The 22,623-nt window shown below is 49.0% G+C and overlaps 3 protein-coding genes across 8 annotated transcripts in view; 2 read left to right on the forward strand and 1 right to left on the reverse strand.

The window, feature by feature from the left end:
* FAM118B (family with sequence similarity 118 member B) overlaps positions 1–6,407 on the forward strand; it is a 48,998-nt gene extending 42,591 nt beyond the window's left edge. The window contains exons 7-8 of one of the 2 annotated variants that reach the window (XM_042904754.1): positions 5,551–5,610; positions 5,878–6,407. In XM_042904754.1, the coding sequence (XP_042760688.1) occupies positions 5,551–5,610; positions 5,878–5,891 (74 nt within the window). In that variant the 3' untranslated portion in view covers positions 5,892–6,407. The remainder of the gene's footprint in view (positions 1–5,550; positions 5,611–5,877) is intronic. The other variant, XM_042904755.1, reaches the window with a different exon arrangement.
* Positions 6,408–6,669: 262 nt separating this feature from the next.
* Positions 6,670–12,661, reverse strand: SRPRA (SRP receptor subunit alpha). The gene is made up of 14 exons (XM_042904753.1): positions 12,418–12,661; positions 11,691–11,774; positions 11,257–11,420; positions 10,913–11,076; positions 10,511–10,670; positions 10,223–10,376; positions 9,907–9,998; positions 9,683–9,801; positions 9,463–9,549; positions 9,005–9,177; positions 8,705–8,918; positions 8,125–8,288; positions 7,939–8,037; positions 6,670–7,772 (listed from the first exon to the last, which is right to left on the reverse strand). The coding sequence occupies exons 1-14, from the start codon at positions 12,532–12,534 to the stop codon at positions 7,644–7,646; spliced, it is 1,920 nt and encodes a 639-aa protein (XP_042760687.1). The 5' UTR covers positions 12,535–12,661; the 3' UTR covers positions 6,670–7,643.
* Positions 12,662–12,809: 148 nt separating this feature from the next.
* FOXRED1 (FAD dependent oxidoreductase domain containing 1) lies at positions 12,810–20,206 on the forward strand. 5 transcript variants are annotated; one of them, XM_042905888.1, is made up of 12 exons: positions 12,920–13,148; positions 14,958–15,178; positions 15,882–15,992; positions 16,264–16,382; positions 17,537–17,631; positions 17,910–18,011; positions 18,366–18,442; positions 18,628–18,788; positions 18,899–19,028; positions 19,250–19,354; positions 19,578–19,836; positions 20,107–20,206. In XM_042905888.1, exons 1-11 carry the CDS (start codon positions 12,941–12,943, stop codon positions 19,830–19,832), a joined length of 1,584 nt encoding a protein of 527 aa, XP_042761822.1. In that variant the 5' UTR covers positions 12,920–12,940; the 3' UTR covers positions 19,833–19,836; positions 20,107–20,206. The 5 variants fall into 5 exon arrangements, with proteins under 5 accessions (XP_042761825.1, XP_042761822.1, XP_042761821.1 ...); XM_042905891.1 differs by lacking the exon at positions 12,920–13,148 and adding an exon at positions 12,810–12,871 and having other exon boundaries at positions 19,578–20,206; XM_042905887.1 differs by having other exon boundaries at positions 19,578–20,206.
* The last annotated feature ends 2,417 nt before the right edge of the window (positions 20,207–22,623 follow it).

Genomic DNA, 22,623 nt, shown 5'->3' on the forward strand with positions numbered 1-22,623 from the left:
CCTAGAAATCCCACTTGATGCAATTTATCTTACATATTTCTCCTAAGGAGATAATTAGACAATTGCACAGTTATACTACATAACTGCATAGAGATAACAGGTGCGGGAATGTAATCAGTTTTGAATATAATGGCCAAAAAAAAAAAAGGAAGCAACCTAAAATATTCCAGTTAATATGGAATTTGCAAATACATCAGCATTTTTTGATGAAACACAAGCCATAAGAGGGAAAATTTTGTTGCCCAAAAAGACATCAGACACCTAACACTGTGCATAAAGAACAGCAGGTTGTAGAATGCCATGGTCCGTCCTATTCATACAGAATTGTAGATGTATTCTATTTTTGTTTGTGTCTGTATTGAGAAATATCTGGAATGATGTTTATTAAATTAACTGTGGTTTCTTTTTGGGGTAGGATATAAGGTGTTTCTTTTTTAGTATTTTTCTGTTAGCATTTCCAACAGTGATAAAGATATGTATTATCTTTACAAATAGAAAAAACACCTAAAATATTATTTGGAAACTGTTATGGTGGTATTAAACATAGAGGTTAGTGGTACCACTCGTTATTTTACCTCCAGCTTTTTTTTTTTTTTTTAAAGTTTATTTATTTTTAGAGAGAGAGAGAGCGAGTGAGCACGCATGCCCATAGGTGCGGGAGAGGGGCAGAGAGAGAGGGACAGAGATTCCAGGAACCCTTGCCTCCAGGTTCTGACAAAGCTAAATGGGGATAAAAGGTTTGGTTTATTAATGGCTCCAGACAAGCTCCCAGTACCCTACAAAATGCAGAATTTTTTGGTATCAGCTAAATTGGAGAATGCTTTTTAAATTTTTTTTTTTTAACGTTTATTTATTTTTGAGACAGAGACAGAGCATGAACGGGGGAGGGCCAGAGAGAGAGGGAGACACAGAATCGGAAGCAGGCTCCAAGCTCTGAGCCATCAACCCAGAGCCCGACGCGGGGCTCGAACTCACGGACCGCGAGATCGTGACCTGAGCTGAAGTCAGTCGCTTAACCGACTGAGCCACCCAGGCGCCCTGAGAATGCTTTTTAAAACTTTGCTGTTGTGGGGCACCTGGGTGGCTCAGTCTCAGTCAAGTGTCTGACTCTTGATTTCAGCTCAGGTCATGATCTCGGGGTTATGGGATCAAGCTCTGCTTTGGGCTCCTTGCTGAGCCCGGAGCCTGCTGAAGATTCTCTCCTTCTGCCCCTCTTCCCCACTCATGTACACTCTCTCTCTCTAAAATAAAAATCCCACACACAACCCACTTTGCTGTTGATGTAGTATATATTCTGAAAAGTGTATGTTAATATATATTTTCATTGTCAATCTGAATGCATCTTAGGGGACCTAAGGAAGTACAGGTAATTTAATATAGAGAGAAATTTTCCTAAATCTGATATTCCCTGATTTCTTTTCTGAATCACATTGTTTCAAGTGGAATTCTCCTATAATGAGAAATTCCACAAGCTCTTAGATATCAATGGCTATGCTTTGATGGAACCAGATTTGTAAAAGGCATCACCATAACTGAACACCAAAAACGATATCAACCCTTTTTCCCAAAGACTTTAGAACTGTCTCCCCTCTTTTTTTTTTTTCACGTTTACTTATTTTGAGAGAGAGAGAGAGAGAACGGGGATAGGTCAGAGAGATGGTGGGGGGGAAGAATCCCAAGCAGGCTCCACACTGTCAGCACAGAGCCCAATGTGGGGCTTGAACCCACAAACTGTGAGATCATGACCTGAGCTGAAACCAAGAGTCGGATGCTTAACAGACTGAGTCACCCAGGTGCCCCCAGAAAACCTTTTTTTTAATGTTTTTATTTTAATTCCAGTTATATTAGTTTCACATGTACAATATAGCAATTCATCACTTTCATACGTCACCTGGTGCTCACCGCCACACATGCATTCCTTAATCCCTATCATCTGTTTACCCATTCCCTCACCCACCTTTCCTCTGGTAACTCTAAGTTGGCTCTCTGTAGTTAAGAATCTGTTTTGTGATTTGTCTCTCTCTTTTTTTCCTCCTTTGTTCATTTTTTGTTTCTTAAGTTACACAGGTGAGATCCTATGGTATTTGTCCTTTCTCTGACTTCTTTTGCTTAGCATTATACTCTCCAGCTTCATGCATGTCATTGCTAATGGCAAGATTTCATTCTTTTTTATGGCTGAGTACTATTCCAGTACACACACACCACACACCACACACACACACACACACACACACACACACACACACACGCACACACACACACACGCACACACACACCCTCACGTCTTTATCCATTCATCAAGTGATAGACACTTGGGCTGTTTCCATTTCCTGGCTATTGTAAATACTCCTGCTACAAACAGGGGTGCATGTATCCCTTGGAATTAGTGTTTTTATATTCTTTGGGTAAATATCCAATAGTGTGATTGCTGGGTCATAGGGTAGTTCTATTTTTAACTTTTTGAGGACCCTCTATACTGTTTTCCACAGTGTGTGTACCAGTTTGCATTCCTACCACAGTGCACAAGGGTTCTTTTTCTCTACATTCTCGCCAACACCAGTTGTTTCTTATGTTGTTGATTTTAGCCAATATGACCGGTGTGAGGTGATATCTCACTGTAGTTTTGATTTGTTCTTCCCTGATGGTAAGTGATGGTGAACATCTTTTCATGTATCTGTTGGCCATCTATAGGTCTTCTTTGGAGAAATGTCTGTTCATGTCTTCTGCCTGTTTTTTGTTTTAATTTTTTTGTTTGTTTATTTAGTTTTTGAGAGAGAGAAAGACAGAGTGTGAATGGCGGAGGGGCAGAGAGAGAGGGAGACACAGAATTGGAAGCAAGTTCCAGGCTCTGAGCTGTCAGCACAGAGCCCGATGCAGGGCTCGAACTCGCGGACTGTGAGATCATGACCTGAGCTGAAGTCGGATGCTCACCTGACTGAGCCACCCAGGCACCCCTTCTGCCGGTTTTTTAATTGGATTATTGGCGGGGGGAGGGGTGTTGGGGTGTGTTGAGTTTTATAAGTTCTTTATATATTTTGGATACTAACCCTTTATCAGATAGGTTATTTGCAGATATCTTCTGCATTTAGTAGGTTGCCTTTTAGTTTTGCGGATTGTTCCTTTGGCTGTGCAGAAGCTTTTTATTTTGATGTAGTCCCAATATTTTATTTTTTGCTTTTGTTTCCCTTGCCTCAGGAGACATATGTAGAAAAAAATTGCTATGACCAATGTCAAAGAGGTTACTGCCTGTGTTCTTTTGTAGGATTTTTTATGGTTTTTAGAAAATCCTTTCAAAAGACAAACCTTTGGGTTTGTCTCTTGTGAAAACAATTTGCTATTCTTTCTTTAGGGATGCATTTTCTGCTGTCCTGCCATGCTTCAGATTCTTCTGTTGTTGGCCCACACTTAGGACTTTTCAGTAGGCTTTTCCACTAAGCATATTGTATTGTCATCAAACAAGAGGTACCTACCCAAGCTCTGCATATTTCTCTTGATCTGCATTTTGAGACCTTCTACCCAGGGATGATGCTAAAATTAAAAGCAATAACAAAATCCCCCTGTTCAGCTGTTCCTGTTAAACAAAATCTTTTCTTGACAAACATCATTAGAAGTGTTGTAGAGTGGCACAAATCCTGTTAGCTACATGGGCTTCCTCCCAAAGGGGCTTTCCCCAAAGTTATCACTCAGTTGGGCATTCTGAACTTTCAAAAATGAAGGATTCTCAGTATGACCCAGGGGACTTTATTCGAGTGGTCAGCTTGAGTTTGTGATTTGAAATCGAGCAGAGTAGTTTTAGGTTAAAAACATTATTTCATTTTGAGACCAGTCAAGCTTATCTTCCATGCTTGGTTATGATTTGCATTTTTATAGATACATCCTAATAAGAGGTCTTTTGCTGTTAACACTGAAATTTGCTATGTTCTTGGCATTGTGCTGTGTACTTGATTTTGCATAGTGAAAGTTACTTGAATTCAAATGATTCTGTAGGACCTAGTACATTTATTTCAGAAAAATCAAGTAATGGGGAAGGAAAAAATAATTCTTTTATAATTCATTATTGTAATACAAGCAGTTATTTTGGTATATTTCCAATTAACAATTTTCCCTGTGGATTTTTTCATAGCTGTAAACGAAGCATAGTCTTGGTACACTTTTTTTTCAGTGGTACATCTCATACATTTTCCCACATGGCTAGTTTTCATAACCACTATTTTTAATGACTCTGTTATACTCCCGTGTGGATGTTAGTTTACCTAATTTTTCCCCTGTGTTAGCCATCTTCTACTTTTTTCTAGTTTTTTTTTCTATTGTAAGTACTGTAGTGGTGAATTATATGTTCATCCTTGCAAGTTTTCCTTTTGCCAGTAATTTCCTTAGGATGGGTTCTCAGTATAATTACTAGTCAAAGGGAATGAGAATTTTAGTGGTCGATAACTGTTGCTAAATTTTTTTTTTTTTTTTTAACATAAGTAGGGGAGAGGGGTTTGGGGCGGGGGGGAGAGACTCTTAAGCAGGCTCCACGCTCAGCATGGAGCCCGACACAGGGCTCAAACCCACAACCCTGGGATCATGACCTGAGCTGATATCAGGAGTTGGACGCTCAACTGAGCACCCAGGCATCCCTCTAAAGTTCTTTTTAAGATGGGGGAATATCAATACTAATTTGTATGTATGAGTGCTTTTATTTATTTATACTCTAAATGGTCATAATTCTGACTAGGGTTTTCTTCCATGTGTTCAAACTTTTTTCCTGCGCTATTATCTATCTCAGGGCTGTCCAATAGAATTTTCTGCAGTGATAGAAATATTCTGTTATCTTCCCTGTCCAGTATTGTAACCACATGCCACATGTGGCTGTTGAGCATTTGAAATGTGGTTAGTGTGACTAAGGAACAGAATTTCTAACATAAAAGTGTATAGCCACGTGTGGCCAACAGCACCTTACTGGACAGCTCAGATTTAACCCATTTTGTGTTGTCAGAGCGTCTGATCCTTTTCACTCTTCTACTTGGTTGAGTTTGCTCACTTGCATGCTGCTCCCCATCTCCATCCCTGGATTTTTACCTAAACTTGGCCTTTTTGAGGAGTTAGGGACAACATGCACACTTTGCCCATTTAATGTTTTCTTTACAGACAGCGTTAGTGCAGACTTACTGCTTCCATTATTTGATATAGTCTGAAGACTAATCCAGTTCATTCTCTCCACCTCCTTTATCTTCCTCTGTGATACGGTCATTACTAAATAATGCTATTCTTGTTAGACCATATGGTTTTATTCCCCATTAGTTGCTTGGTTTTCTTTCTACTATTAAGAGTTGGGGTTCTGGGTGGCTCAGTTGCTTGAGCATCTCTTGATTTAGGCTCGGGTCATGATCCCAGGGTCATGGAATTGAGCCCCACGTTGGGCTCCACACAGCATGGAGCCTGCTTGGGATTCTCTCCCTCCGTTTGCCCCGTCTCCCATTCACATGCTCTGTAAAATAAAAAAAAAAAAATTTTAAAGTTTTGGCTTCCCAGTTTGATGCTGATTCTGATGTGCATTCTGTTTAGCAGGGATGGTGAGAGAAGGTCAGCTCAATGGCTCGTCCACAGCACACAGTGAAATAAGAGGTATACTATTTCCTGGTCTGTTTGTCAGTTTTCTTGGCAGAAAATGTTTTCCTGGGGTTTGGTTAAGACCTTAGAGAATGACTTATCTATCTCTCCTACCTGTTAAGGAGTCTGTATTTTCCTATCGAGTCTATCACAAGATTCCTAGTATCTGTGATGTCGTGTCTTCTGACGGGTTAAACTGGACTTAAATATTTATCTGCAGCTTTAGATGTACACATCAGTTTTGTGAGACTTCATTTTATTCTCTTTTCTTTCTTTCCACAGACTGTAGAACATGAGAGGGCTAGAGAGATCATCACCATTAGACCAAACCGTCAGGCCTGACTGTGGAGAGTATTTAACAAGTAAACTTACAAGAACCCAACACAGCTCTGTGGAAGTACCAAAACCCAGCGGTTGAAGGTTGGGGGGGAGAGTTGGGGGTAGGGGGTGTTCCAGCTCAATCCTTCATGCCCACTGGTTCTTGATCTTCTGCGTCCTATTCCAGTTCAAGAATCCCCAAGTGACAGTGGGACCCAATGCAGCTCCCCCACCCCTGGGTGGACATGCCTGTGTCCACACAGCAGATCAGTGCAACACCTCCACTGACTGTGGCTACAGCCCTGCATGAAGGACTTGGGATCTGGATGCCGTGGGACCGCCATGGCCCTTGTTGCAGTTTTGTACTCTATACTTGGTTTTTCAATTAAGCTCAATGGCTTTTTTAAAACATGACTCGAAGCTCTAGTTTTCTAGACCTTTTACAGTGTACAGTATTTTACATAACTGAGCTGTATTAAAAGCTTGTTCATTTACTTCCCAGGGCCCTGGCTCTACTTTTAGAGTCCCTTTAGAAAACAAACCTGCAGAGGCATTAGAGGAGCCTAGTTTTTGTCCCTTAATTTAAAAGTGCTCTCCTTTCACATTGAGGTGGGTGATCTTGTTCTCTGGACAACCATTCGTTACCAATTCTTGTTTTATTTCCCTTCGTACCACAAGGCCCAGAACCGTAGTTAGCGTGATGTGAGATCTTAGCTTTAAATCCTGTGTAAAAGAATTCCGAGACATAAAAGGCAATTTATTTATGAAATTTATTTTCTTATATAAATTATGTATTTCTCTGGGCAGACAGCCTTCACCTTATTGCACTAATAGCACATCTGTAATACCAAGCTACAGGACAAGTCTTAACAAGAGGTTTGTATTCTTCAATGTAGCACTTGTCTACCAGGCACTGTAGAGAGAAAGAAGAGGAAAAGGCAGGATCCGCTCAAGTGGAGAGAGGGGTGGGGGAGAGGGGCAACTCGTCTACCCTTCTGACAGTTGGTTTTCTCCCAGGAAAGGGAACATGCAAAGCTTACATCTGGAGTTTGGGAGCGGGTAAGAGTTGGAAGGCTGAGAAGCCCAGTGCAGCACTGCAGCTCAGCTCCCTTTGATTTTGAGAAGCAGGAACTCCTTTCGTTCATTTGTAACAACTCACTCTGGCCTCTGCTGATGCTTTGAGGAAACAATGGGGATGGGGTCATCATCAGAATTAGCAGCAATTAAGAACAGGCCATACTCTGCCACAGTGTGGTGGGTATCATCTTGGCCCCCAGGGACCTGAAAGCTATGTATCCAAGGGAGAACCCAGAGTTGGCTCTGGAAGTCTCTTAACCTATTCGAGCTGGGACTTCAGACTGCTCGTTGTGCTCAGACATCCCTGTGACCGTACAAATTAGCAAAGCTCTGATGTTGGATCTGCCGACCGCTGGCCAGAGCTATAGTGAGGCTGAGTGTGTAGGCAGAGTGAAGGGAATGCCTGGGGGGTGGGGGTGGGGGGCTGTCAGGGAAGGGGGTGATGGGCAGTGACTGTAACACGATTAGGCCCTCCTTGCAGGTGGAGGCTGGGCTGCCAGGGAGTGGGGCAGGGGAGCTGCAGCCCCTGGAGCTCCCCTCACCCTGCCTCTGTACTACACTGAAGAGAAGTCGCTCACATACTCTAAAGCACATTCTTGATGCAGGGGGCGCTTTGGGGGGAAGCAGTGATTTGGTTTTAGGCAAGAGCCACATTAAGCCTTCATGAGGGCAGCCACCACAGCCTTAGCGTTGAGACTGCGTAGGTCACAGTAGGTCTGGCCAGTGCCCACAAAGACGATGGGTTTGCTTGTGATGTAGGTCATAGAAATAGCAGCTCCCACCTGAAGTGGAGAAAGGGGATACCCAATCAACTCAAGGCCGCTTCTTTTTACCCCCTCAGTAACAGGAATCTTCGGAGCCAACAACATACCCTTATAGCATCAGCTCCCTTGTAAAGGCTGCCCTTCCTGCCCCCATCTCACTCTATTCTGTATCATCCATACTTACCTTGTCATCAATGGTATCAAATTTGGTAAGGACGATGCCATCAATGAGCCGAGGTGTTTGAGCCATAGAATGGTCAGCCAAGGCTCTGTTGAATTTGACCTGTAAGGGAGAAACATGATATAACTGTAAGAAGCACCCAACTGTCCAAAGATAAGGCTGGGAAAAGAACTAGGCCCTAGCCCTCACCAGCTGGTCCACGGCCTCATTGCCTACTAAGGCCTCCCCCACAAACAGCACCAAGTCGGGTGTGTTGACAGTAATGAGCTTAGCCAGGGCAGTCATCAGAGGGGCATTGTCTTGCATGCGGCCAGCTGTGTCCACCAGCACCACATCAAAGCCTTGGTTACGTGCTAAAGAGAAAAAAGTGGTCAACTCAAAACATCTGGAATATCCTGTTCATTCCCAGCTTTCTCTCAAGAAGTCATAACCTGGCTGTATTAAAAGCCTATGTGTTTACTTTCTTGGGCTCTGGATCTGGCTATAAGGTTATGTGAGCAAAAAACTATTCTGTGCTTGGCAATCAAGAACACTCAGGAAAAGATGGCAACAGGATAGAGGAGAGCAAACAGGCTTCTTTGGTGGGAATGTATTTTGCCTGCAGCTAGTACTCCTGTTACCCAAGGCGGAGCACTGCAAGTTCCCAATCCTGACTTGTTACAGAGCAGTAAGTTGGTAGGAGGGTAACCCTGACCTTCTGCCAATCCCAAGGAAACCCAAGGAGGAACGGGGCCCACACAAGCTCCCCCACGCTTTCTCTGCGCCATACCAAAGGCAATCGCTTCCATGGCGATTCCAGCAGCGTCCTTGCCGTAGCCCTTTTCAAACAACTGCACCATAGTGCGGCCACCGTGATTCTCTGGGGGGTGTAGGGCACTCAAACGCCGGGTGTGTGTACGCAGCTGCTCCACGGCCCCGGCACGAAATGTGTCACAGGCCGCAATGAGGACACTGAAGCCATTCTCTAACAGCCAGAAAGAAATCTGTGGAAAAAAAGCAAAGAAACCAGTCATCTAGAACGAGAATTGCTAAGACATGGAGAGTGAAGAAAATGGGGAGCTGTACTGACCTTGGCAAGATTAGTAGACTTCCCCACTCCATTAACACCGCAGAAGGTGACAACGTAAGGGCGCTGATGACGCTGGGCATCCATGATATCCCGCAGCATGTCAACACGACGCTGTGGCTGCAGAATCTGTACCAGGGACTCCTGTAGGGCTTGCTTTACTGTGGAAGTCACCGCTAAAAAGGGAGGTGGATCCATGAAACCCAAGGAACGTACTCAAAGAACACCCAACACCTAAGGGAGCTGGGACCTTGTCCCAGGAATCCACACCATAAGTGATCGTGTTCCAAGCACTTAAACTCATTTAGTTGATAACTCTTAAAGTCTGAGTTCTGTAATAGACGTTTAGAGGTGAAGGAGTTTGCCAGAAGCCATACATCTAGCAAGAATGGAGAACAATGCTCTTCACCTCCTAGTAAGTGTAATCCCTTGAGCACTTTCTGGTTTAGGGAGATACTTACTGCTGAATGTCCCCATCACCTTCCCTTCCAACTTGTTGGCCACAGATTCACAGAGCTGGACTGCTATGTCTGCTGCCACATTCTTAGCTGGAGAGACAGGAACAGGTGTGAGTGCCACGTCCACAGTAAACAACCCGTGGTACAGCTGAGAGTTCTAGGTGGTTCTACTCTCCATCATCTCTGTCCCGTACACATGAGTCCACCTGTTCTCAGAACTTACCAATGAGGTGATCACGCATCTTGTCCAGCACAGATTCCATGTCTGCACGACTCAAGCTCTTGGACCCCACAAGGCCCTTCAGCATCCCAAACATGCCACCCAGAGTTCCCTTGGTAGCACTGCAGGCACAGGAAATTATGGATACGTATAAAGCCAGCGGGCAGGAATGAAGTTTCATCTGTTCTGGAGCCATACCTCCCACTCACGACCTGAAATTCCCCTACCTAGGTTTGGTGGAGTTTTGAGTGGCCCCCTCATCCTCTGAGCTGCTGCAGTCCAGATCCTGAAGCTGCCCCCCAGGCCCAGTACCTCGAATCTGGAGGGTACAGGGAAAGGAGTAAGAGGGGATCAGGAACTCTTGAGAGCTGAAGGGGAAGAAGCCCAGGATTTACCCTGTCCTCATTCCATCTCTGATTTGGAAAACTCCAAATGTAACCCATCCCTTCATTCAAAGCAACCAAAGGTACTACCCTCCTACTCTCTACCTCCTCCCCATTTGCTTACTAATGGTAACTCTCACTGGCCCCTATTGCCTCTTACCAAGTTGATATCCTCAGGTGGGGCAACCTCAGGGGCTCCGTTGGTGGTGGGGGTGCTATAATCCAAGACTTCCTTGTTTGCACAGCCACCCAGAGCCCACACCCGGGGTGCTTTTTTGCCCTTCTCCTTTGGAGCATCTGATTTCATGGACTTGCTGTAAAGGGTTACAGCACAAAGGGTTACAGTGAAGTAGGAAAGGAAACATCCACTCAAGAACCAGGGATAAGCGCTCCCTTGCCCCCACTGTGCCTAGATAACAACATTTGTGGTGAAAGTTAGAATGCTCACCTGGACTTCTCCATACCTCTCCCATGCTTCTGAATGAATTCCTCTCGCTTCCTACGTATCAGCTCTTCTTTGGAAAGTTCTACCCCATTCTCAGGCCCCACCAGGAGACCTGACTTTTCAGCAGGGACAGCTTTGCTGGTAACCAAAGGGCCATCAGAACCTGTTAGGAGAAAACTCACTGGAGAAAAACAACCAAATTCCTACAATGGGAAATAAAGTCTTCCAAATCCTTAAGAGGAAACTAGGGGCAAACACCTTGCGAATCACAAGGACGGGATGATTAGGTGACGGGCATCTGAGCAAGGGAGGTAAGCAACAACCAAGGGAAAGATGAAACAATTTCAGTCCATACTATCACATTAACTTTTCATGCCCTGCTATGTCCAAGGAGCTCAAACTCACTCTCCTTCTTGGCCCCCTTGTTTTTTTTGCTGTTCTTTGCTTTTTCTTTGGGTTTTTCACCCCGTGTCTCAATCATGGACCTCACAGGTTTCTTGGCCTTTTCAGAATCTTCAAATTTCTTCATGGTTGTGGGAGCACGGATCTTACTGCTCTCCTCTGCTTCACTAGAAAGAAGAGAATGATCGAAGTCCAGAGAAAGGACCCTCACACCAAGAGGCCAGTTACAACTGGGCAGCAAATTCCGTGTGTTTTGATAAACAATTTACTCCCCTGGAACCGCCCTCAGGAAGGAAGGGAGCTTATCAGGTCATGGAAATCAATTGTGCAGAGGGGAGGCCTCTCACCGAAGGAGCCGCAGGAAGTCATTTTGGAAATCAAAAGTGCCATTCAATAGACTTAAAGCACTTTGCTGTTGGATCTCTGTACGGTACTTGTCCCGAAACAGCCGGTGCACATCATCTATCAATTTGTCTACATACGTCAGCGTTAGGATCTTCTGAAAACCAACCTGTTCAGGGAGAGAAACAGAGCCAACATATCTGTTTACAAGCCAACTCACTCCAGGCCTCCAGAGACTGGCTCAGCAGCCTGGCACGTTTCCCTGACCTGAGGGGCAGCCAAGGTCTCTGCCTGGGCTCAGGAGCGTCTTCCCTTTCCCTCTCCACTGTCTGTCTTCTCAGTTACTTCACCGTATACACTGGGCTCAATTAATGAGGGTTCTCTTAATCAGGATTAAAGAAAAGTGTAATCATTATCCTTCTAAAATAGCCCCACTTACCACAAACACCAGCTCAAACTGGTTGTCCAATTTGTACTTGAGTGTGAGTGCCTCATGGGTGAAGGAGTTGTTACCTCCCCTTTCCTGGAAGAAAGAAAAATGGAGTTCAGACTACCCAGAAAGACTTGAGCCCCTCAAGGATTACCTATGGGAAAGAACCAGACACTTCCCTCAAAGTCAAACCTGTCGTCCCCAGGACAAGAGGATGCTGGGGCACTGCTCTCTAGCAGCATCCCATCAGGGAGAAAAGGAGGTGCCAAGTTGGGGGGAGGGGGACGGTTAAGGGGAAAAGAGGTTAGAGGGAAGGAAAGACACGTGGGAGCCAGAAGAGACATAATCACACTATGTCTTATTTACTAGCAATCAGATTTACTAGCAGCTGTACGCTATTTACAGCTTTTTAAAAGCGTTTTCCCATTATCTCGCCCAGCACCCAGCCTTCGACACAACAGAAAATTAAGCTGCTAGGGGGTCAATGGAGGGAACTATGGGAAATCTCAAGAGACGCCGGGATTCGGCTAGAGTCCCAGAGACGGAGGGGGAGGGGGCGTCACAAAGTTGCTAGAGGTCCCAGGGGAGCGGGAAAGAGAAGCGGAATACTGGCAATGAGTGAGTGGCCAGTTTGGGGTAGGCGGAGAAGGTGGGAGGGGAGCGTGGGATCAGTTGAAGGGGCTGTGGACCAGTTCAGGGGGTCGAGCCTGTAGTTCTGATCCCGAGGGGGCGATACCTGCAGCAGCACAGAACGAATCAACGCATTAACGGGCCCGGTGCATGAGTCGCTCACGCCCTGGAAGCACCAGAGCACAAGCCCGCCTTTGGAGAAAATGGTGAAGAAGTCGAGCATGGCGGCAGCGGGAAAGGAGCCGGGGCCGGCGCCGGGAACTCAGGCCGCGATCGCCGCCGCTTCCTGCTGCGCCAAGCTCGGGACACGTCACACCAGCGGTCCCGGAAACCGGCTCAGCCGCACTTCCGCTCCGAGCTGCTGTGTTCTTTCTCCGCCTCTGCCCGAGGGCGCGCAACACTGACGCAGGCGCCAGGCTCGCCAATGGCGGGCGGGGGCGGACCTGGGCGGGGCTCTCAGAGAGGACGGCCTACAGCGCGGAGGGGCGTGGCCCTCAGGACCCGCTGGCCAATGGGCGCGCTCGTCTGAACGGCCTGCGGCGCGGAGAAGTGACGGCAGGGTGGGGCTGGCGTCGGGGGGTGGGGTGGGGTGGGGGGGGTCTCCCAGAGGGCCTGGGCTCTGAGTGGTCATGCTTCGCAGGACGTTGCTTTTGGGCTTGTGCCGGGGCCCCTTGGGCCGGGGTCTAGGCACACACAGAGGAGGCTCTATTCTGGGTAAAGTTGAGGGCCGCGGAGGGTATCGTGGTTCTTGGATGGCCCCAAGCTCCAGCTCTGTGACCTTCCGGACTCAGGACCCGGCCCACGATGTAAAGGCAGTGGGTCGGCTGGGAGGAGGGGGTAAGCTTTCCTGCCGGAGCTTGTAAAGGCTGGGCTTCCCAGGAGGCCCCTCTCAGGTGACAAATTCCAGATCGTTCTATGCCTCAGCTTACCACCAGCATAACAGAGAGCCAGGTTGATTGGTTGCAGAGCTAGTTGTGCCTTAAAGTCCTGCTCACGTGCAGGATGCTGCACTTAGCGTGTGGCTGTTAAGGAGGGAAGAGAAAGAAGGTTAAGTGTGCGGCCTGGAGGTGCCTGGAGTGCAGCTGGAGAGGGAAGACTTCAATAGACCAGTTCAAGACTGGATAGAATCCAACTTGGACAAATGCCCTGCACTGCTAGTCCCCGAAGCTAGTGTAACTGGAGAAGTACAGTAAGCAGATGGGAACTGAGATCAGCCTTGATGGATATCGTTTACTCGCTCAGGGAAGGTGTGTGTTCCAGGTTGCGGAGAACCCAGCGAAAATTAGAAGTATTGGTTTTGTGCAAGAAGCTAACAAAAGCCACGTAGGTAGAGAGCAGAGATAGGAAACGTAGTGTGGATGGGTGAGGTAAGCCTAGATCAAAGAAAGATTCCAACATTGCCGAGAAGAGTTTGAATTTTGTATTGGAGTCGGTGAGACGACTTGGAGACTTGTGTGTTAGGTGTGAAAGATGAAAGGATTCATTGACTCAAGGCACTGATGGCGTACCAGGTTCTGTGCTAGGCTGAAGACTCATTGGTGAAGAAGGTAGGCATAGTACCATATGAAGCAATGACACTTAAACTCAAAATTGCAGATGTGTTGCATGAGGTAATGAGACCGTGTGACAGGAGATTCTGACAGTCCACGGAGTCAGGAAAGACCCTGAGAAAAATGAGAACTGAGCTGAAAGCGAAAAGAAGCAAGGAGTTAACCAGGCAAAGAAGCGGACACGGTTTCAAAGTCGAGAGAACACCTGTGTAGATTCCCTGCCACCATCGAGGTGTCGAAGGGGGCGGAGTGGGGGAGTGGGGAGAGAAAAAGGTAAACCAGAGCCAGAGTGTGCTGTGCCTCATCCATGTTGAAGATTTTGGACTTTTATTCTTAGAGTAACGGAAAACCACTGGAAGGTTTTAAGCAGGAGAGTATGTGATTGAATTAGTGCTTAGAAAATATTCTAGCTGTGATGCAAAAGAGTCAGGTGGTAAGAGGAGGATTAGTGGGAACAGTAAGGCTTTTGCGTTAGTCCAGGTGAGAGGTCATGGTAGTTCGGGCTAAGGTGGTGGTGGCGGAGATGGGGAGGAAAGGGGGACAGATTGGAGAGATCTTTAGGAGGCAAAGACATCAGGACTTGACAATAGGACATGAATGTAGCTTTGTCGGTGGTGACGGATATCCAGGATAAGGTGCCACTCAGAGGTATCATGCTTCAGAGGACACTGCCGCTTGGAGTGTGCCAGGACCTATTGGTCGAGGAGCCTGGAACCCTCCTCTCCGAGAGGAGAGGGAAATGCAGTTGAATATATGAGCCTGTGATTCAAGGGAAAGAGCAGTCTGCACAGGAGATAAGCACGCGTAAGTCACCTGGCCTAGGGAGAGAGTATAGATTGTTCTTTTTGAGAAGTTGAATCTTGCAGTGCTGGGCATGATGCGTGAGAAGGGAAGAGAGCCTGATGGCACACAGACCACATGGCGAAGCCGTGGAATACTGCTGGGTGCAGGCTGACCTTATGAGAGGGGATGACCGTGGGAACAGCCAGCTCAGTGTCCGTTTCTGTTTAGCCAACCTTCTCCTGTGCCCATCCTCTAACCCCCTACCACCTGTAAAGAAAATGTATGGCCTTCTGACCATAACTGCGTCCCACAGACCGAGATGGAAAGATGTCCGAGATCAAGAAGAAGATCCAGTCAATCCTTCCCGGCGGGGACTGGAATCCACTGTACGACACCAGCCACCTGCCCCCTGAGAGCTCAGATGTGGTGATTGTGGGGGGTGGGGTGCTTGGCCTGTCCGTGGCCTATTGGCTGAAGAAGTTGGAGAAGCCACGAGGTGCCATTCGAGTGCTGGTGGTGGAACGGGACCACACGGTGAGGTGTGGGGTAGGGCAGTGTCATGACTGGGGCACAGACTCCTGTTTTATTAAGGGCCAAGGGGAGGGGAAGGGAGGAAAGACTTCGATCTTTGGAGGTCTAAAGGGCAGGGACTGTACTTTGACTCTTGTTGAGAAACAGTCCCGGGTTCTTCCTTCAAATTAGAGACTTTGGCCATAGAGTTTTTGCTTTTAAAAGCACATTTCACAATGTCAGATCTTTTGGGCGCCCACAGGTCCGTCTGAGAGCCTGCATTCCGGCTGGAATCAACACAAACAGCTATCCCCTCCCCCTTCCAGGTTCCTTTACTTCTGAGTTTTTGCACTTTAGTTCCGATTAGCCATTGAGAGTTAGCCACGAATCTTACTAGTTTGGTCATATTCCTCTATTTTCCAATTAGTAGATGAAGTGTTAATCTCCTGCCCTTGGACTTCAAGGCCATTACCGTTTTGTGCCACAGTGCCCAGCCCTTTTAGATGACTGGCTCTCTCTGCTCTGCACATCTGCTAAGAAGGATTTTAATAATTGTTGTCCTCTTTGGGTGCTGGTTAACTTGCATACAGGTTTATCCACCTCAACTCCTCTTAGATTATAAACGTGCAAGTAGGACCCCCCATTACCCCTAGGGGCTTCCGTTCCAGTATTCTGCTCCCAGGTGACAGGGTACTGGTCTCCCTCAGTTACTTTTGTCTTTCCACAGTATTCCCGGGCCTCCACTGTGCTTTCCGTGGGCGGGATTCGTCAGCAGTTCTCGGTGCCTGAGAACGTCCAGCTCTCCCTCTTTTCAATTGACTTTCTACGGAACATCAATGTATGTGCAAAGAGATTTGGGGACTGGGGTGGTGAGCACTCCTTTAGCCCAGAGAGAGGAGCAGCCCAGGTGGCCAGGGGGATCAGGGAGTGGAAGCAGTTCGGGCCACTAGGAGTTGGAACCACCAGTTTTCTCCCCAGTGGTGGTACCCAGAGGCAGGCTTCTCTGAGCCCTGGGAGCTGTTGGTGAGGAGGCCAGGAAAGCTCTCCCTCCCTCCCTCCTTTAAATCAGCTTCTCTAAAGAACTTTTTTTTTTCTTTGCACACACACAGGAGTACCTGGCTGTAGCTGATGACCCTCCCCTGGACATCCAGTTCAACCCATCGGGTTATCTCTTGCTGGCTTCAGAAAAGGGTGCTGCCATCATGGAGAACAACGTGAAGGTGCAGAGGTGGGTGGGGTGCCTGGCACGACCACCCATCTGCTGCTCAGCTGTGTACATGTAGCAAGCTCCGACACCAAGTTAGGAACTGAGAAACCCGGTGGGGTGGGGATGGGGAGGGGGGTTGATGACACAGGTCCCTGCTGTGTAGGAGCTCTGACAGGAGTCTGTCAGGAAGCACAGACACATGCAGACCTCCAGTACCCTGTGCTAAGTGCTCAAACATGGATACAGACAACACACTGCTGCGGTGGTTCCTAAATCGGCCAGATCACAAAAACCACCCGGGAAATCCCAGACCTAATAAGCCAGAGCCTCTAGGGAAAGGCCCAGGAATCTGCAGACTTTTCCTACAAGGGCCAGATAGTACACATTTTAGGCTTTGGGGGCCATATGGACTCTGCTGCTGTCATTCAGCTTTGTAGTTGAAACAGAAGCAGCCAGGGACAAGATATAGGCAAAAATAGAAATGAATCAGTGTGACTCAGGTACAAAAATGCAGCAGGCTGGTTTGGGCAAGCCCTCTCCTAAGTGAGTCTTGTGATCGGTCAGGAGCATGTGTCTATAACAGTCTTGCGGGTCTTACTAGGGACATTGGGTAATGTCCCAGATGCAGTAGTTATTCATTTAGTCACCAAGACATCCCCATTTCACATGTGGGTAAACTGAGGCACGAGGTAGCTAGCAAGTGGTGGCACTGGGATTTGAACCAGGCAGTCGGGCTTGCGAGTGTGTTGTTTTAGGATCTGCGTTGCTGCCTTTTGAGGACAGTGTCCCATAGGAGATAATTGTGCTAGTGAGCAGGACTGTACTAGAAGGTAGACAGGAAGGTCATTTCAGGCAGAAGGGAAGAAGACAAGCGGAAGGGACACAGTGGTCTGCCCTGTTGTGAAAGGATACAGGATAGTTAGGGGATGTCAGGGAGTTTAGTGTGGTCAAAGGGATACCAGGGGGTAGGAAAGGAAAGAGGGGTCAGCTGAAGAGCCATGACTAGGACGCTTGGCCTTTACACGTTCAACAGGGAGGAAAACTTGGGGGTTTGGGGCAGAGAAGTTACATGAATGAATCGGAATCCCCACTTGTGGAGTCGGGGTCCATACTTCGCCTTCTCTGCACAGTCCTCGCCTCTGACACACAGGCACACAGTCATGCATTTCTCTCAGGCAGGAAGGAGCCAAAGTTTGCCTGATGTCTCCTGAGCAGCTTCGGAACAAATTTCCCTGGATAAACACAGAGGGCGTGGCTTTGGCATCTTATGGTAAAACATGCTTGCAGAGGGGATCAGGGGTTGAGGGGCGCCTCAACGTTGGAAGTCTCAGCACCCTGTAACCCGCCTCTAGAACCAGTGCTTCCCCCGGGCCAGCAGAGCCTCCCTCGGCCCCTGCTAGCTCTCTGTCCTTCCACAGGATTTCACTCTGGTACACTTGGTCAACGTGAACCTTCCCTGGCTTCCCTAAAGAGGAGTTGGGGGCACAGGAAATCCAACAGGAGAGGAGGGTCCTAATCCCACCTCCTGAGTCCTCTTTCTTATCACAGGCATGGAGCACGAAGGTTGGTTTGACCCCTGGTGTCTGCTCCAGGGGCTTCGGCGAAAGGTCCAGTCCATGGGGGTCCTCTTCTGCCGCGGAGAGGTGACACGTGAGTCTGAGGCCCCGTGCCCACTGCTCCTTTCCTCTGCCGGCTGGGGCACAGGCCTAGATGGGGTCTTATCTTCACTCACGGGCTAAGCAAGGGTTGGTGGGGAATGGGGTTCTCCCTGCGGCCTGGTCCTGAGCATCCTGACTCCAGCTTCTAAGTAGGCTTTCTCAGGACTCGTGTTGCACGTGAAGGTTTCAGCTTGCTCCCATTTTGCATGCAGTCAAGGTCATCTTGGTTACCCCATATCTGTTTGCGGGAAAGCTCCGGTCTTCCAGGTTGCTTTCCTAATGAAGTGCACTGAATCCCAGTCTCGTCTTCTTCAGGCCTCAGGCGCTTCTTTTCTTTTTCCTGCAGGTTTCATGTCTTCGTCTAACCTCATGAAGACTGCAAGTGGGGAAGAAGTGAATTTGAAAAAGATTCACGAAGTTCATGTAAGTTGCCAGCCTGTGCATCTTCCTTACCAAAGTGCAAGGGTGGAAAAGGTAACGGCTGTCATTTTGGTCTTTCTCTACCCACTTCCAGTCTGGGTAAATTAAGGCTCGGGAAGAAATGTACCTCTCACAGGGCCCGGTATGTGGGCCAGGCCCTCCTTCCCCTCCCCTTCTGGTGCCTTCAGGTGAAGATAGACCAAAGCCTGGAGTACCAGCCCGTGGAATGTGCCATAGTGATCAACGCAGCAGGGGCCTGGTCTGGCCAGGTTGCAGAGCTGGCTGGCATTGGGAAGGGGCCACCTGGCACCCTCCAGGGCACCAAGCTACCTGTGGAGCTGAGAAAAAGGTAACTTCCCTCAGGGCAGCTGAGGAGGTCGGTGAGAGAGGGAAAGAAGCAATGTAAGAGTTTGGTAAATGTGCTGGGAAGGGGATTTCCTAACCTGCTGGTTGTGGCAGGTACGTGTACTTGTGGCACTGCCCCCAGGGACCAGGCCTGGAGACCCCATTCGTTATAGACCCCAGTGGAACCTATTTCCGCCGAGAAGGATTAGGCCATAACTACCTGGGTGGCTGTAGCCCCACTGAGGTAAGCTAAGCGGGGTTGGGGTGCTGGGCAGGGGACATAGGCCACTGTCATCGAAGAGTCAGGCTCTTTGGACGGCCCAGCACTCTCACTGACGTTGAGCCTCCTATGGGTTTGAACTGGGATCTTTTCTCCCCATCCCCTCCTACTGAGGGGCTCAGTGAGGTCTGGGTCAGCCCTTGTGTCCCAGGCAACATAAGCCATGTCCCCACCTCTCACCGTAGGAGGAGGAACCGGATCCAGGGAACCTGGAGGTGGACCATGATTTCTTCCAGGACAGGGTGTGGCCCCCTTTGGCCCAGAGGGTACCGGCTTTTGAAACTCTGAAGGTAACAGGAGACCCATGAGCCTGGAGCACCCGGGTCGGCTTGGAAAGCTTGTCCACTGCCACTCGCCCTCTGCCTCACAACTGCTAAGGACTCTTGGTCTAGGGACCCATCCCACTGACCCCTCGGTAGCTGGGAGAGGGTGCCGCGTCTGTCCCCAGAGCAGGAGTGAGGGTGGCACGTGTCGGCACCTTCCCAGGCACGCCCGTGTCTTGTACACCCGCAGGTTCGGAGCGCTTGGGCCGGCTATTACGACTACAACACCTTTGACCAGAATGGCGTGGTGGGTCCTCACCCACTGGTCATCAACATGTATTTTGCCACGGGCTTCAGCGGCCACGGGCTCCAACAGGCCCCTGCCGTGGGGCGAGCTGTGGCGGAGATGGTGCTGGAGGGCCACTTCCAGACCATCAACCTGAGCTCCTTCCTCTTCAGCCGCTTTTACTCGGGAGAGAAGGTCCAGGAGCACAACATCATCTGAGCCTGTAAGCTCTTCGCTGGGCCCTGCCGCTCTGTCCGCCCCCCGTGGCCTCCCTACACTCTCCTGTCCCCACAGGGCTGGGTGGGCAGGCCGACTACGGGCTGTGAGGCCCAGACCAACAGAGAGTGTTGGAGGGGGAGACCCCAGGACTGACGGCCCGGGCTGAGGCCACCCGCCAAGGCAGTGCAGCCGGACAGAATACCTGAGCACGTGGCCCAAGACTGCCTTCTTCCTGGTACTGAGCCAGCAAGATCACCTATGCCCCTCTTGGCAGGCTACCCCGGAGCCCGGGCAGGGAGCCTTCCAGGGCGGCTGGTGCAGAATTAGTGACCGTTTACCTACTCATCAATCAATAAATGTTATTACTCTTTCTACTCAGTCTTCTGCCCCTTCTCCTTTGACCTCATAGCAGTTGCTTCTGAAGCACCGGTAGCCTTTGGTACCAGGCCGCACGGCCTTCTCCTCCCGGCAGCATTCTCCCGTCCTAGGTGTAGGCAGCTTGTTGGCAAACTAGTGCCTTCCCTTCCTGAGTTGCTGCAGAGGGAAGGGATGGTTCATTCCTTTATTCAGCATTTATTCGGCTCCAACTCTCGGCCAGGCCCAGGGCTACATATCAGAGATCTACCACCAGGCGGGGCATCCTCTGCATCCTCACTGGAGCGTTCTTATCTGTGCCCGCCCCGCAGCCCAGAGCAGACCGAGTGCAGTCCCTGCGGTGCCAGGAAGAAGCGCAGGTCACGGACACCTCATCTCAGCTGTGTCTCCACAGAGCTCCCCCGGGGAAGCCGACCTCTGAGCTGAACCTATAGGATGAGCGGTTGAACACAGTGAAGGCACAGCAGGGACCGGGGGTGGGGTGGGGACCGCAGGCTGTGGGGAAGATTGTATACAAATGCCCAGCGCCAAGACTTCACAGGATTCGAGGGAGGATAAGTGATGTCTTGGCTAGATCATGGAGTGAAGAGGGGTAGTAAGGAGTAGGGCAGGGTCAGGGGCTGAAGAGCCAGGTGTGGAGCTCAGGCTGTATTCTGTGGGCTTTCCGTAGGGAAGTGACATGCTCAGATTTTCCTTTTTTTTTTTTTTTTTTGAGTTTATTTTTTTATTTTGAGAGAGAGGGAGAAAGTATGCACATGAGTAGGGAAGGGGCAGAGGGGCAGAGAGGGAGAGACAAAGAGAATCCCAAGCAGGCTCTGCACTGACAGTTCAGGAACCGTGAGATCATGTCCAGAACTGAAATCATGAGTCAGCAGTTTCACCAACTGAGCCACTCGGGCGCCGCAGATTTTCCTTTCAGAAAAATCACTCTGACTGCCTTGTGGAGAACAGATTGTGGTATCAAAGCAGGAGGCCAGATGGGAGGCTTTGCTGCAGTCCATGTGGCAGAAACAACAGTGCCCACGCTGTCATGGCAAGAAGCTTGTGTATCCAAAGAGGTGACGGTAGTAACAAGAAACGGGGTCAAGCATGACACTCAGGCATCTGGCTTGGACAACTAGATGTATATCTTGCTTTCGTTGAGGTGAGGGATGCCAGGGAGGAGCCGTGTGGGGGACAAAATGAAGCAGTTTGAGACCTGTTGAGTCAAAGGTGCCTGGTAGAGACGTCTGATGAGGAGTTGAGTTTATTGTCATGGCACTCGGGATGATCCGGGCTGCGAACACCATGGAAGAGAAGGGCATCACCCCCACGAGGGGAGAAGAGTAGGGAACCAAGGGGGACGCTGGACACTGATGTTTAAGGGATGAACCAAAGGAGAGGAAGCTGAAGAGGTGGCCAGAGAGGCAGGAAAAAAGCCAGGAGCATGAGGTATCACGGGAACCTAGAAGGAATGGGCGATGATACCCGCGCACGTGCACTGGCTGGATCAGTACCAAGTAGGTCAGTGGGGACCCGAGGGAGAGCAGTTCTGGGAAGAAGGTGGGGTTTGAGGTGACAGTTGTCCAGAAGGGAGAAGCGAGTGGGAGCAGAAATATCTAGGAAAGTGTTCATTCCCCCTGAAAAGCGGCCTTTGGGGAGAAGAAGGAAACACAAGAGATGGACGTGACTGATTATCGGTTGTGTAAGGGAGGGAGGCCAGGGGAGATGCCAGTGAGGTAACAGGAGGAGCCCCTGTGGGGGTGGGGGTGGGGGACAGCCAGGACTGATCAGGTGAGCAAAAGAGGAAGAGCCACCAGTGCTGAAAGACAGGAAGGAACTTGGCCAGGGGCACAAGGCAGTGACAACTCAGGCCAACCCCAACATCTGTGTTAACCCTGTAAGCAAGCCTTGTCAGGTGCCTAATATTCACTCCCCCTTCCTTCGGTACAAATACCCCCATCTATGGGTCAGAAGGAAAATGGCCTTCATCTGGCTCCTCACCCCAAAGCGACATCAAGATGACAAATACTGTACTTATTTATTAAGAACACATTGATGAATCCTCCATACTTCCACAGGTCTTTTTTTTTTTTAATTTTTTTAAACGTTTATTTATTATTGAGAGACAGAGCATGAGCAGGGGAGGGGCAGAGAGAGGAGGAGACATTCTGAGGCAGGCTCCAGGCTCTGAGCTGTCAGCACAGAGCCCGACGTGGGGCTCGGACTCACAAACTGCGAGATCATGACCTGAGTCGAAGTCGGAGGCTTAGCCGCCTGAGCCACCCAGGCGCCCCCACAGGTCTTTTTAAAGTTTATTTTGAGAGGGAGGGAGAGAGTGTGAACAGGGGAGGGGCAGAGAGAGAGGGAGAGAGATCCACAGGGCTTTATTCAAGCTTGTGGGAGAGCATTCATTGCATCTATCAAACCGTACGAG

Source organism: Panthera leo, chromosome D1 (genome assembly GCF_018350215.1).
Source record: "Panthera leo isolate Ple1 chromosome D1, P.leo_Ple1_pat1.1, whole genome shotgun sequence".
Taxonomy (NCBI): Eukaryota; Metazoa; Chordata; class Mammalia; order Carnivora; family Felidae; genus Panthera; species Panthera leo.

Excerpts from the sequence above, each read along its gene's own strand:
- SRPRA (XM_042904753.1), bottom strand. The coding sequence starts at position 12,534 with ATGCTCGACTTCTTCACCATTTTCTCCAAAGGCGGGCTTGTGCTCTGG. Across the intron at positions 11,077-11,256 it reads GACTTCCTGCGGCTCCTTCG|TGAAGCAGAGGAGAGCAGTA; the intron begins GTGAGAGGCCTC and ends TCTTCTTTCTAG. Across the intron at positions 8,289-8,704 it reads CATGGAAGCGATTGCCTTTG|CACGTAACCAAGGCTTTGAT; the intron begins GTATGGCGCAGA and ends TTTTCTCTTTAG.
- FOXRED1 (XM_042905887.1), top strand. The coding sequence starts at position 12,941 with ATGCTTCGCAGGACGTTGCTTTTGGGCTTGTGCCGGGGCCCCTTGGGC. Across the intron at positions 13,149-14,957 it reads GGGTCGGCTGGGAGGAGGGG|ACCGAGATGGAAAGATGTCC; the intron begins GTAAGCTTTCCT and ends TGCGTCCCACAG. Across the intron at positions 16,383-17,536 it reads AACAACGTGAAGGTGCAGAG|GCAGGAAGGAGCCAAAGTTT; the intron begins GTGGGTGGGGTG and ends CATTTCTCTCAG.